The following is a 13,271-nucleotide window of genomic DNA, read 5'->3' on the forward strand; positions in this document are numbered from 1 at the left end:
CCCCTCAGGAATTTATGCATATTGATCAGATCCCCTCTCAATCTTCTCTAGGCTAAACAGGCCCAGCTCAGTCTTTCCTCATAAGATAGATGCTCCAGTCCCTTAATCACCTTTGTTGCTCTACGCTGGACCCTCTCTAGAAGCTCCACGTCCCTCTTGTACTGGGGAGTCTAGAACTGCACCCAATACTCCACGCGCGGCCTCACCAGAGCTGAGTAGAGGGGCAGGATCCCCTCCCTCGACCTGCTGGCAACGCTCCTCCTGATGTAGGCCAGAATCTCATTGACCTTCTCGGCCATGAGGGCACATTGCTGGATAGAAGAACTGCAAAATGCCTTGCAAGGAGCTGGATGAAAAAGGCAAACTGTTTCTCACACATTTAAAATCAGAAAAGAATTGCCTTTTTTTTTTTTTTCCTTTTAAACCTGCTTCTTTTAAAGACGGTCTTCTTTTAAAGACACAGGATTTTTAGCTACTTCTATAGCTTCAGGATCCTGCTACTTGTCCTTCCACAGAACTGTAAAGAGATTATGTTATTATTGCCTACTTCAGCAATAGGGGTATTTATTTTGGAAAGGAAAAAGAAGTGAGAGGGAAGAGAGAGGGAAAGAAAAGAGTAAAGAAAGAGGAAGAAATAGAGGGAAGATATAAAAGAAAAAGAAAAAAGGAGAAAAAGGGGAGAAAAAAAAAGGATCAGGTATTCCCTGAAAGTATGGAAAAAAAATAAATCCACGCAGCTTGTAAAGCATGAGCAATATTTCCCAGTAGCACTGATTGCAGAGCAGGCCACACAGGCAGGCTGCTGGGAAACCTGATGGGCACATCAGGAGTCATGTCTCAAAGCCAATTACGTGGTCATAATTTTAGAGTGATTTTAGGTTTTGATAGAGTGAGGAGCACATTCATTCCTATACTATGCCCACTGAGAAGATGAGATTTTTGCAGATCCCCCTCTCACACAGAAAGAATTATAAAGGCAAAATGAGTCTACAGGAGCCGTTAGGCAGGCAGAATGGGGTGGACAGTAGTCAGGAGCTCGGCACACTAGTATAACAACCGGGTTTTATTTTCTGTGACTTCCAAATGCTCATGGATAATAATGCAAGATAATAATGCAAGGATAATGCAAGGATAATAATCAGAAATATTTGAGTTTCTTCAGAATAATAATATAGATAAAAATATTAGACTTCTGTTTATTTGAGGTATTTTTTCATTTCTCTATTCGCTTGCAATATTGTTTGTATGGGAACACAGTAAGAAAAAATAAGTGCTACTGAATGAGGGTCTCTTGTTTTACCAAATTTATACAGACATCAAGCATCAGTGATGCTGCTATTACCCCTACAGTAATAATACATGATATCCTAGACAAGCTGCTAACAAAGCTGTGTGATTAACTACATGCAAGTTTGTTTAAAAAAATGACAAGTATTCCTAAAAGGCATCAATCCACACTCATAGGTAGCAAAGGGGCTTTTCACCTATCTAGGCACTCACTGCTTTCTATACAGCCACTGGGCAATGTGGAAAAATTCAATTCCTTATTAAAAAAAATGGTTGGGATTATTTGGAAGTCTTTTATGGAAATTATTTATGATGGAAAATATTTTGGGACCTTCTATTGTTCTCCAGTGTACCGGATGAACTGTGGTCTAGACTGAGGTGGAGAAAATATGGCAAAGTGTAGCAGTGTGGTAAGAGCTACTTTAGAACCTAGCTCTTCAACCTGGCCCTTGAGCATTCTATTATAAACACATAAGTAATATCCAAGAAATTAGTAGATTTTTGGCATCCTGAAATTAAACACATGAATAAGTGATTATGATGTGACTGAAGTTTTCTTTTGCAATACTTGCCAAAAATAAAAGCAACTATTAAAAAAATCATTACTATTTCTTCCGTAATATTTATAGAATTGCACATAAGAAATTTTGATCTGTTTCTTTAAAACAAGAGTCTATTCATTATGCAGCCAAAAAAACAAAAAAAAAACCCAAAAAAGATACTAAAGCCAGAAATAACATTCACTTTCCATGGTTTATGAATAATAGACAATCAGATATGTAACTCCTTCTGAGTTATTACTTTACTGGAAAACAGCACTCATGTTCAACATACGTTATTAGAAAAATCATGACTGAAGAGGCAAGAATGAATTTATGTCAAATGAATAATGTACAGACTGACTGAATAGGCAGACTTTTAGCTAAACCTTGTGTTTGCATTCAAAATATTTTTTTACTATCCATTTGTCTTGCCTACAGGAACAAGACCATTTGGTAGCACTGAAAAAAAAAAAAGGTAAAAGTCTAGAAATAAGCAAGAAATAAAGGAGGATAAAAGCTTACATGTGTATGCTTTTAAAGTGAATGCTTAATGCTTGGCTGGAATGGGTCAGAGACTGTTCAGCCTATTTTTAAGCAGAAGTTGCAGAAATCGTCCTTTCCAACTATGCCCCTATTTTATGCTACAGAGCTCTTAGAGCTGCTTTAGAGCTGTTTTTACCTTCAGGAACAATAGCTTTGGCTTGCTCTCAGGTTTCCCAGTAGAATAGAAGGAATATCCCTTGCAATTTGTGTGGTATTGCTAATAGCAACCAGAGCGTGATTATGTTTTAAAAAATCTTTAAAGTTTAGTAAGTTCTACATACCCGAAGGACAAGAATTAAACCCTATTTTTCAGAAATCACTTTCCTGGGGGTAGGTGGGGAAGAAGATTACAGCAGTGGGGGGAGGTAGGCCAGGGAAGCCACTTTAGCTTTATTGCTTTTCGGTCACATTTTTAAATTGTCTTATTTTTTCTTATCATTTTTATAAGTGGGGAACCTGTCAGGGAGACTCAGTGTTCCCAACATGAGAATTTCTAGTGCAGTTTCTGTCATTATGTTTCACTTGTACAGTGGATACACTCCAAGGAACCACTTCCTCCCTGTTTCACAGACACAGTATGTCTTTTTAAAAGAGAACAGCCTTTCCTCCCTTTGTAGAAGGGGAAGGGAAGCTCTCTGTAAGGACACTACTTTCAATGCTACATAGGAAAAAGCGTCTCTTATTAATTACCTATACTTTCAGCATAGATAGATTTTTGAGTCTTCAGGAATATCATCTTTCCTTCCAGAAAAAGACACATATTTCTCTAAGGAGTCAAAGGCTGTGCTGGCTTTAGGTCTTCCTTTGGGACTTCATTAGAGCTTGAGGAATCCATAGGAGCCAAGGAGACCTCCTGGACTTTCATCAGTCAGGCTGTAGCCAGCTTTTTTTTTTTTTTTTTTATAACAGATGAATAGTTATGTAGACACTATGGACACTTTTGTGTAGACACAAGAAATAAACAGTAATAGTAAATTGCTACCAAGCCCATAATGATATTTTACCTATCCTAAGTTGCTCATAGGATTAAGAATAGTTAAGAATTATGAACATCTTTTACTGCTCTTTAAATATGCAGAACAGAATATGTTTTCCAGGATCATTGGAGAGTAAAATTTCCAGTTTCTTTCATATAATTATATTAGATGATGTAAGAGCCTTCTTATGCCTGCTTTGTCTTATCAGATCAGATATATGACTCTCTCACTGTCTGCTATATGTGCAATCTATAGTATACGATGCAAAAAATATTGGGCAGGGGAAGAAGTAGAAATATGTGCAAACTAAATTATGACCATAATAACAGAACTAGACAAATTTGTTGAAACATTTAAATGATTGGATTGTTTAATGTCATCCCTTCATCTACCAAACAAATTAGCTTTTCCCGGATGTCCTGATATGATTCAATACAAGAATGGTTACTAGTACAGTGGGTTACTGGTCTCCATTAAAATTTGGCACCAAAAAAAAAAAAAAAAGATTTTATATAACCAACATAACTTTTTTTTTTTTCTAAATCAAATCTTGCTGTGCTAGGAATATATAAAGAGATGGCACAATAGCACTACTACATGTGTGTGATTGCACACACATTAAATAATTGCCAGTTCCTGTACTTACAATCTCCTGAGCTTTTCTTCAAAGATTGTTTAAACAATATTTTGAATTCTTCTATAACTGTATACAATTAGTTTCTGCTCAAGGCAATGAAATCCTGCTACACTTCCTCTTTGTTTTACTAAATGGATCAAAAAACAAACAAGACATAGAGATATCTTTCTGGTTAGAGATAGATACACGAGCTAGCTGTAAGCAGCCAAGACTGATATTCCAGGATCAGGGAAATCTTGATTCCTCCTGTCCCTTTTTGATCCACTTTTTCGTAATTCATTTAAAAGCCCTCATTCATTTTTCTCAGTGATGAGCAGATGAAACAGAACAAGGGAGTGGATAATGCGTGGATGAGAGTACACCTTCCTGTATCATCATCATTTTAATCCTGGCTTAAAGGGTTTGGAAACCTACAGCTTAAGATAGTTATGGTGGATCATGGTGCGAAAAGCAATTATGTTGTGAAAGGTACTTGGCAAGTCATCATGGGGAAAACTTCATGCTATGCTAATTTGCAGTTTGCGAGGTCCTAACCTGTGACAGATCCATTTTCAGAAGCTTAAATTCACATTCAGTTACAAATTTGCACTAATTCAAAGTAGCCAAGGAAAAAGAAAATGAGAAATTGATGTATTCAAATACATCATGTATTTGTACATGTACATGTACATCATGATGTATTCAAATACATCAATTTCAATTTGACTTAAACTTACTATGGAAAAACCCTCCAAACCCAGACCTTTCCTAAAACTTCCTTAGAGACACACAAAAGTAAAATCTCCCTATATCAGAGATCAAAATACCATGTCACAGCTGTCAAATTCTCCCAAGAACATCATCTTCATTCACCTTAATTCTTAATATTCTATGAGAGAAAACCACCTGATAACTCATGGATCACCTCTGCATGCACTTGACACTTTTTCTCAGGAACTAGCCAAGCTACAGTCAGTGGTTTATAACAGTGAGTGGTGGTCCAGACTGCATGGATGGTGGCAATTTTGGGTGGTGTCCGTCCAACCAGATAACCTTTCTCTCTGTGTCTTGTCATGACATTCATACATGGTCTTGATAGTATCCTAATCCCTAGCATGTGCATCAAATACTCATATTCTCCATGGAATAAACGGAAGTACAATGCAAAGATGAACCTGAACCTGCAAAGTTTGGCCATCACTATACCAACTATACCGACTACATGAAGCATTTTTCTAAGCTCCACAAACTTCATATTCTCACATGATTAAGTCACAAAAGGAGAACCTCACAAAAACTTTCCAACATCAAAATCTGAATATGAATTTGCTACATGATTTTTGTGAAAGCACTTTAGTAATTCTATATTGCGGTCTTTCAACAGTTCCTTATCTGGAATTTCTTGCAAATGTAGTTTTTACCACATTTTGTTTATTTCACATAAATTCCTGGTTTAAAGGAGAAAACATATTGTAGTTGCAGTGTGATGAGAAACAACTAGTTCCCGTTTTGAAAATGTGTGGAATATTTTTAACTATGTAGTGGTAGTGAAAAGCATATCAGCATATCAAACAGAATATCAGGTTCTAGAAATGTGTAGCTAAATGCATTTATTTGGAAAAATGCTTTAAAAAACTAGAAATTCTTTCAAAGCATAAGCCAAAAAAAAGCAAAAAAAAAAATTAAAGATTATTTTCTACTGATTGTAGTTGTCCGTAGAAAATAACATGTTCTCTGTTTATGACCTGCTTAAAAATTCCTGTAGGCAATGATTTACTTATCAAAAAATGAAATGATCAGAAGTCATCAACTTATTATTTCTTTACTATGCTAAAATGTCAAGAACTGGCTATGAGAAGCATCTTAATGGTAACAGTAGCAGCTGAGACCTTTAAAAATACTTACATCACTTTCATGGCCTTCTCTTAGATTGTATGTGAGATCGTGCTGTATGTCTTCGACAAACTTGTGAGCATATTCTGGGTAAAGATCGAGCACTTCAAAGAGACCTTTGAGGATAATGCATTGGAGGTCACAGTACGTTAGAGCTTTAACGTCTGCATTTGTTTTTATAACTTGATCCCTAATGGATAGGTTTGCTCCAATTAAATCTCCTTTGCCTAAAAGAAAATATAAAAATAATCATCTTAAAAACATGAACTCTTGACATCTCTTTAAGTCTGCTTAACATAATTGCTGTATTTTAAAGCCTGTAGTTATATTTCACTGCTTAATTAGTAACACTGTAAAGTATCTCTATCTAAAAGCTGTCGTTATTTTTGCAGGTGCCATGTTATGGGCAGTAAAGGATGATCTAGGAATATGTATAAAATTAAGATTTATACTTGTAATTAATAGCAGGTGTGGTTTTGTACTTCAATACATGAACAATCTGTTTCTGGCTTTCTTTGATCAAATAGGAAGATATTAAGTATTTATAGCAATGACATGACTTAAGTTTAGACTCTCAAATCAAATGATATTTTTATTTAGGATTTAGATTGGGAAAGTGTAGTGGAGTCAGAGCTAGATTTCTCTCCAAGGTGCATGGCGTTAGGACAAGATGTAGCGGGCACAAGCTGCAATAAAGGAAGCTGATTAGAAATTAGGAAAAAAGGAATTCACTTCAAGGGTGGTCAAACTCTGGAATAGGCCATCCAAGGAGGCTGTGGGATCTCCATCCTTAAAGATACTTGAAACTTGACTGGGCTTGGCCCCAGGAAAGGTGAGCTAAATTGGCCATGCTTTGAGCAGGGCTTAGACTGGGTAGTTTCCAGAGACCCCTTCTAACCTCAATTACTCTGTGATTTTATCTGTGAACCTGAGTAATACATTAAGATTGTAAGATTTGAAAATCCACCCAGCATGTGATTCCTGCTAGATATTACATAAGAAACAGGGAACTCACTCAAAGAGCAAGTCAGACTAAGCAGTCAAGCAACCAAACTCTCCCCAAAGCGGCTTAAATAAGATAATTTGACTTATACTCCCTTTAAATTTTATTTTTTTACATGGAGTTTGTATAAATTTCCCAAGATGCTTATTCTAAACCCAGAGATTTTCTTTTGCATTAAGGATATAAATACATCCATGCTATTTTTCAGTCCCTTGCTAATAGTACAAATGAGAACCAGTACTAATTCAAGTTTATATGAAAACAGTAAATTTGACAGGTAACCAACCAACATATTTTGCTATATGTTCATCACATGCTTTTATAATGATTATATAATCAAATATGATATAAAGCTAAACATTTTTTTGACAAATATCATCAAATCTTTATATTTCTTTGATTATATTTAGCAGATGTTTGGCAAGATTAATTTATTGCTGCCCACATGAATAGGTATATGGGAAAAAATGTTTCAGATTTACCAGTACTGATTTTTAGTTACCCTAATTAGAAATTGTTTATGTGTATAAACAGCTTTTGCATCACTAATGCATAAATAATTTGGAACAAATGCTAGGTTTGATTTGATATTAGCTATAGCTATTGATGAAATAATATCAACTTGAAAGACACTACAGTTTATCCGGTAATGCTAACATATGTTTATTTTCAAATTAAAAGCATGTAGCAAATGCTATAGGCTACTAAACTGAGGGTTCCTATAGAATTAATGCAGGAATAAAATTATTGTACCTTGAATATCAACATTTGCTACTTAAAAAGAGTCATATCAGATTATCTTAATATTCATCTTTTTATATATTTTTCTTTTCTTGGGAGAACAGACTTATATGGGTTTATGCAGAAATATCTGTTTGATAACATGTGATGTCAAATTATGAATTTGTTCTCTTTATGGATATGTTTTCAATCACAACTAGTACTTTAAGCAACTCTAAGATGTATACTCAGAATATTGTGTTATGGTAAAATATATTTCCTTAAAAAAGATAACATGATCATCATTATAATGTACCAAATAATAGCCTCAAGGGGAATCATAACAGTTTTATTCTATCAGATCATCTCATGTTGCATTGAAACTGCATTGCTTGTTAGGAAGAATGGTTCAGCAACTAAATACTATAGCACTGGAATTAGAATTATGGGAGAATTATAAAATAAATGTGAACATTGAGTACCTTTCCAGCAAATTCAGGGAAAAAAATGTGCTCTCGGATTTATTTTACAGTCATTAAACCCTTTCTCATAGAGACCTACAATTTGATACACCCACCTTCTACTGAAATTAATTAAATTATGAAGCTCCTATTTGCTGTAAGGAAACATTATTCCATTGCATGTCTATGTTTTTGCATTGTGATTTCATTAGCTTTACTCAGAAATCCACTAATCTCTTTCTCTTGGTTGTCATTGCCACCATTACACAACCACCATGTTTTCATTAACATTTTCAAAAGTGCCTGAAAATGTAATCATTAATGAGACCTTAATTCTACTCGGGGCAGCTCTTGACCTTTTGCTATATCTAAGATTATATTATCTGTAAGCCATATTCTATAGCTTTTATTTATCTCATCAGTAACATCCAGGCCTTCTATACTTCCTAATTACATATGAGCGATAAAGTGATGCGGACTCTCACTCTAGTAGAATTAAAGAGTAATGAAACAAATAAAACACATACATATCATTTTTATATTCTAAAAAAAGACCAGTTAAATGAATACTAGTAAAATAAAGGAAATTCAATTACAGCAGACCAGAGGGTAGCATTATCAGAAGTCTAGTACAATCTCACAAAACAGGAAGTAAAAAGGAAATGTTCATTTTAATTCTGCTTTATAAGAATATTAGAAGTTATTAGAAAGAAGAATACATTTAAGTATACCAGAATTACATCATTTTAAATAATTTTTGCACTTAGAATAAAATTTTACATTTTACTTTGAGCACTTTATAAATGTTCTCAGAAACACCTGATGGCCCCTCAACCAAAGATAAAGGGAATCTGTTTAGTAGCGGTTGAACTGAGGCTTATTACTGAAATTTACAGATAGAGATGCTTGACCCTAGATAAGTCAAAGCAGTCATCCAGCAAACAACAACCAAACAGACTGTATTAAAAAGAACTTCTGGCCTTTCTCAGTTTTAATAAACTCAGATGACTGCTGGCAGCATCAATTAGCTTACAAAGTAGTTCTGTGAGCTGCCACGGCCCGCACAGCCAGCAATGCTTGCTTTGCACCAATTGTGTGTGTGTTTCTACGCATTCGTCCAAGGATGAGAGCAGGCTCACACCGCCCCCTTTCCCATTTGGGATCATTAGTGGGAACATGATCTATTCATCAGTTTTCATAAAATGCTTAGGAAGGTATATCCAATATCCTCCGAGGCATTCGTGCTTCAATCAGCTTGGTTCAAAGGGGCAAGTTTATCAGAAGTTAGTAGACACCTCCTTTTGTACAAAGGTGAGAGTTAAAAAAGGAGAAAATGTGCCTTAGGGCAAAAAACAAGGAAGTTTGAACTTAGAAAAAAGTAGGGATGTCTGGGGAGTATGAATAGCAGATTTAAATCAGAACAAATTCTTCCTCTCTCAGACAGCAAGGACACAATAAACCATCTGTCAATAGTGGTCTAAGAGATATTCTGGAGATGCCTGTACTTTCTCATTAAGATCAGTCTTCACTTCACTGTCTACATTTGGCCTTTCTTCCTCTCTGAAGCTACAACCATGAACATACCAAGAATGGCCAGCACCGTGCTGTCCTTCAGGACTTCCATGGACCCTGAGCACACAAAGTAGATCGCTTGCAGGGCGTCTCCCTGTCGGAGGAGGTATTCCCCGGGAGCGCAGAAGGAGGTTTTGATATGCAGAGACAAAGACCTGAGGCAGCCACGGCTGGCACACTCGAAAAGGGAGAGCTGCAAAATCTCCTTGTTCAAGTGCATGGTGATGTCCGAACGCAGCTCGTCTGGGAAGTCTTTTAAAAGCTGTCCAGCAAAGAGAAAAATGAGTGACGTTAAGTGTAAAATAATTTATTTCCTCTTTGGTGCAGATGTGATATGATTTAGTAGTGCTGCACGTATTGCCCTGATGCAAGATTTCACCTTGTTTTTGCTTTCCTCTCTTCTTTTTATTTTTTAAACAAAGTACATGTCTTAGTTCTTAATAAATCTTTATACTGATGATCACTGATAAATTTCAGGAATTGCATAAAAATTATATACCTTTAAAAAAAGAAAAAAAGGACAAGAAAGTCAACAACAATGTGTATAAAGACTCCCGCTTTTGCACAACTTAACCTTCTCTGAGTTCTTCTGAGTTGTTAGAACATGGTAGGCTGCTTTGCACGTTTTATTTGTGTGTGACAAAACCTCTTGCTATAAAGTGACAAATACACTGCAAATGTTACAAAAATGTTGTTTTTCTTTAAACTGCTATATAATATTGATTATTAGGCTCTATTGCTTCCTTTGTGGTAAAACACCTGGAAGTGGAATTACTTAGGAAAAAAAGCTCTATATAGTTCACCTATCACCCTCAGACCCTTTCGCTGTTGTTTTTTTTTAATGATTTTGCTTTTAGACAAAGCCATGATTTTGCTTCTGAAAGAAAAGGTGGAAAAGCAATGTGAATGAAGCAATGGAAGAATCTATGGAAACTGAAAGAAAGATCCACGTATTAATAATTCACATAAAGATCCTATTTCTTGGACTTAATTTTAGGCAAGTTCTCACTGCTGCCTGGTAATATCACTGATGATATTTTTTATCAATTTTACAAAGGATCTATTGCAAAACAGCAAAACTGTGAGGAACTTCTTTCTGCTCAGAGATGATCTTAGAATGCATTCAGCTGTTAAAATATTATATTTTCTTTTGCCATAAAAACTTCAGGTACTGTTCTCCTTAGTTTGAGGGGATCTCAGACCCTCAACACTTCACCAAGTATGTTTAGTCATGGCAGCTGCCTGGATGGGTGGCGGCGCATGAACTACTACTGGTGTCTCCAAAGGCTGCTCTTCTAGCTCAGCAGCCACCAACTTTCAGTGGTACTGAGGGTACAAAAAAGTACAGAAACAGAAGCAGATTCTTAACTAAAGCTAAGAAGTCTTGGACATCTAAGCATTTTTTACAGCTTTGAAAATCTTATTAGGCTCCTTCCATTTCTAGGATGCTGTTGAAAATCCTTTTTTTTTTTTTTTTTTTTCTGTGCTGTGCACACCACAAAAAGAGCACAGCAAAAAAAAAGAATGATGTTAACTGAAATATTTTTCTCTTATACCCACATTACTTTTAGAAGCTATTGAATTTTATAATGCCTTTTATAAAAACAGCTCAGTATCTGAAGAGAATGGTTCATTTAGAGAAGAACTCCAACTGAGAGAAGTTATGACTTCCTCTGGAGTATAATAAAATATAACCTAGACAAGTCATTTAGAACTATCAAGTTAACACGCAAACCAGAAAATTATCTTTTCTTTCAACTGTCATGTTATTTCTCACACGTTAGTCATAAATGAAAAATATAGGGAAATAAATAACATTCACATCAAGACAGCATATTTCAGGTCAAACCACTTATTTACAGGATTTCAATGAAGAGAAGAAAGTTCAGGATGGTGGAGAGGACAGTAGTCTTTCCTCAAAAAAAAAAAAAAAAAAGGTGATTTTTAGCAGTAGGTGAAAGTCAAAGAGCTCATAGAACTTTTCTGGCATCACTCCAAATCTGGCTGAATTATAAGGAACTCAGCTGGCTGTGTTGAAATTTTAATATATAATGTGATGTTCCAAAATAAGTGCTTCAAGAGCACATCCCTTCTGAGACAACTCAGGCAGGTTCCTTTTAATATACAACTTCACACAAAACCCAGCATCACAAACAGAAAATTCAAAATAATGTAAGTCAATTAAAAAAAAAAAAAAAAAGGCAAATGAGCCCTGGCACCACTCTAGTTACCTCATTGGAATCAATTCCATTATTGACAGACCATGTGGTTTGGAAATATTCAAGCATCCTTTGCTTTAGCTGCTGTGGCAGATGATGGACACGTATAAAGTCCTTTAGATCCTTGGTTCTTGTGTGATAAAGGGACCATCTGGAGTACATCCTCTGAATTATGGCAGTCACATTGCCAAACACCAAGGCATGCATCAAAGCTAAGGAGGACAGAAATTATGGGCATGAGTAACTCGCTGAACACTAAAACATGACATAGAAAACTAAGATGATTTTCATAGAAAAACAGTATTTCCTGATTCAGTTAATAGATAAATAGTTAAAACAAAGCTTTTGAGTATGATACTCCATCAGAAATATACAACAGTATTCATAGTTTTCCTTATTTACATTTTTGTGTCAGTACCTGTCACAGTTGTGGAATGGGGTAGCACCACACCTGACACTATATGACCATCAGTTAAAAACTGAATGTCCAAACCAAGTTAAGTTTATAGTGTAAGAAAGAAAGGAAACAGATGAATACCTGGAAGAAGGTAAGCTCATGAAATAATGCAAAATTATTAATCAGTATGAAAAATGTACCCAGATAAGTTATTAGCTGAAAGAATATAATAGTTAGGTTTCAGAGAATTCAAAAAAACAAACAAAAATTCAAAGCTTATATCAATCTACACATTATGAGGGTCCACTTTCAGGGGAATGAGATTACACATTATATTCAGACCTTTATCAAATTCTGGGGAGTAGGATGTTAAAAAAAGAAAAAAGAAAAAAAAGCACACAGATGAAGCATTCTAAAGCGGAAGTCAACATTGAAAGTAAAGAACAAAAAAGTATAATACACTCAAACTGACAAGTTGATTTCTTATGTTTCTTGAGGTCAAACATGTTGTGAAATTATTTATCAGTATGTATTGATATAGATGGGTTTGTCTGCAATTAGAGACTGGCCTGAGAATAAAAAGACCAGAAGCAGAATTGAAGGAATGCTATCAGATATGTTTTGTCTCTGTTTGTTTGTGCAAAAATGTGCTTGCTGATTACCAGTGGGAAAAATCACTGCGGGATTGTCTGTCATGTGATATTGATCTGAGGTATATAATATACACATTTACAAATTGTTTAGTGAAAAAACTACTAAAGAGCTTGATTATCACTCTTAAGGGACATCTATCTTTATAGCACTTGAAAGCAAGCAGGCAGACTCCTCAGAGCAGCTAAGGAATTGGCATATAAACAGCACAAACAAGACGCTGACCTTGTGGGACCATCTACAGAAGTCCAGGGTGACTAGAGACTAGCAGGAGGGAAAAATGCATTTTGGTAGTTAATCATGCTTCTATGTGGCAGAAACAAGTCGAAGATTGTTTGAAAAGTAGGAGAGAGTTTGGAGAGTAGGATTTTTTTTTTGCAGTCTGAGTCA

The 13,271-nt window shown here is 35.5% G+C and overlaps 1 protein-coding gene across 2 annotated transcripts in view; it reads right to left on the reverse strand.

The window, feature by feature from the left end:
• Positions 1-13,271, reverse strand: part of KCNH8 (potassium voltage-gated channel subfamily H member 8) — a 167,623-nt gene that overhangs the window by 22,993 nt on the left and 131,359 nt on the right. For both annotated transcript variants that reach the window (XM_010223299.2, XM_088521180.1), the window contains 3 exons: positions 11,846-12,045; positions 9,627-9,876; positions 5,871-6,085 (listed from right to left, as the gene is read on the reverse strand). In XM_010223299.2, coding sequence (XP_010221601.1) covers positions 5,871-6,085; positions 9,627-9,876; positions 11,846-12,045 — 665 coding nt within the window. The remainder of the gene's footprint in view (positions 1-5,870; positions 6,086-9,626; positions 9,877-11,845; positions 12,046-13,271) is intronic.

This window comes from Tinamus guttatus, unplaced genomic scaffold (assembly GCF_059628265.1).
Source record: "Tinamus guttatus ecotype Peru unplaced genomic scaffold, ASM5962826v1 Tinamus_guttatus_pri_ptg000115l, whole genome shotgun sequence".
NCBI classification, from domain to species: Eukaryota; Metazoa; Chordata; class Aves; order Tinamiformes; family Tinamidae; genus Tinamus; species Tinamus guttatus.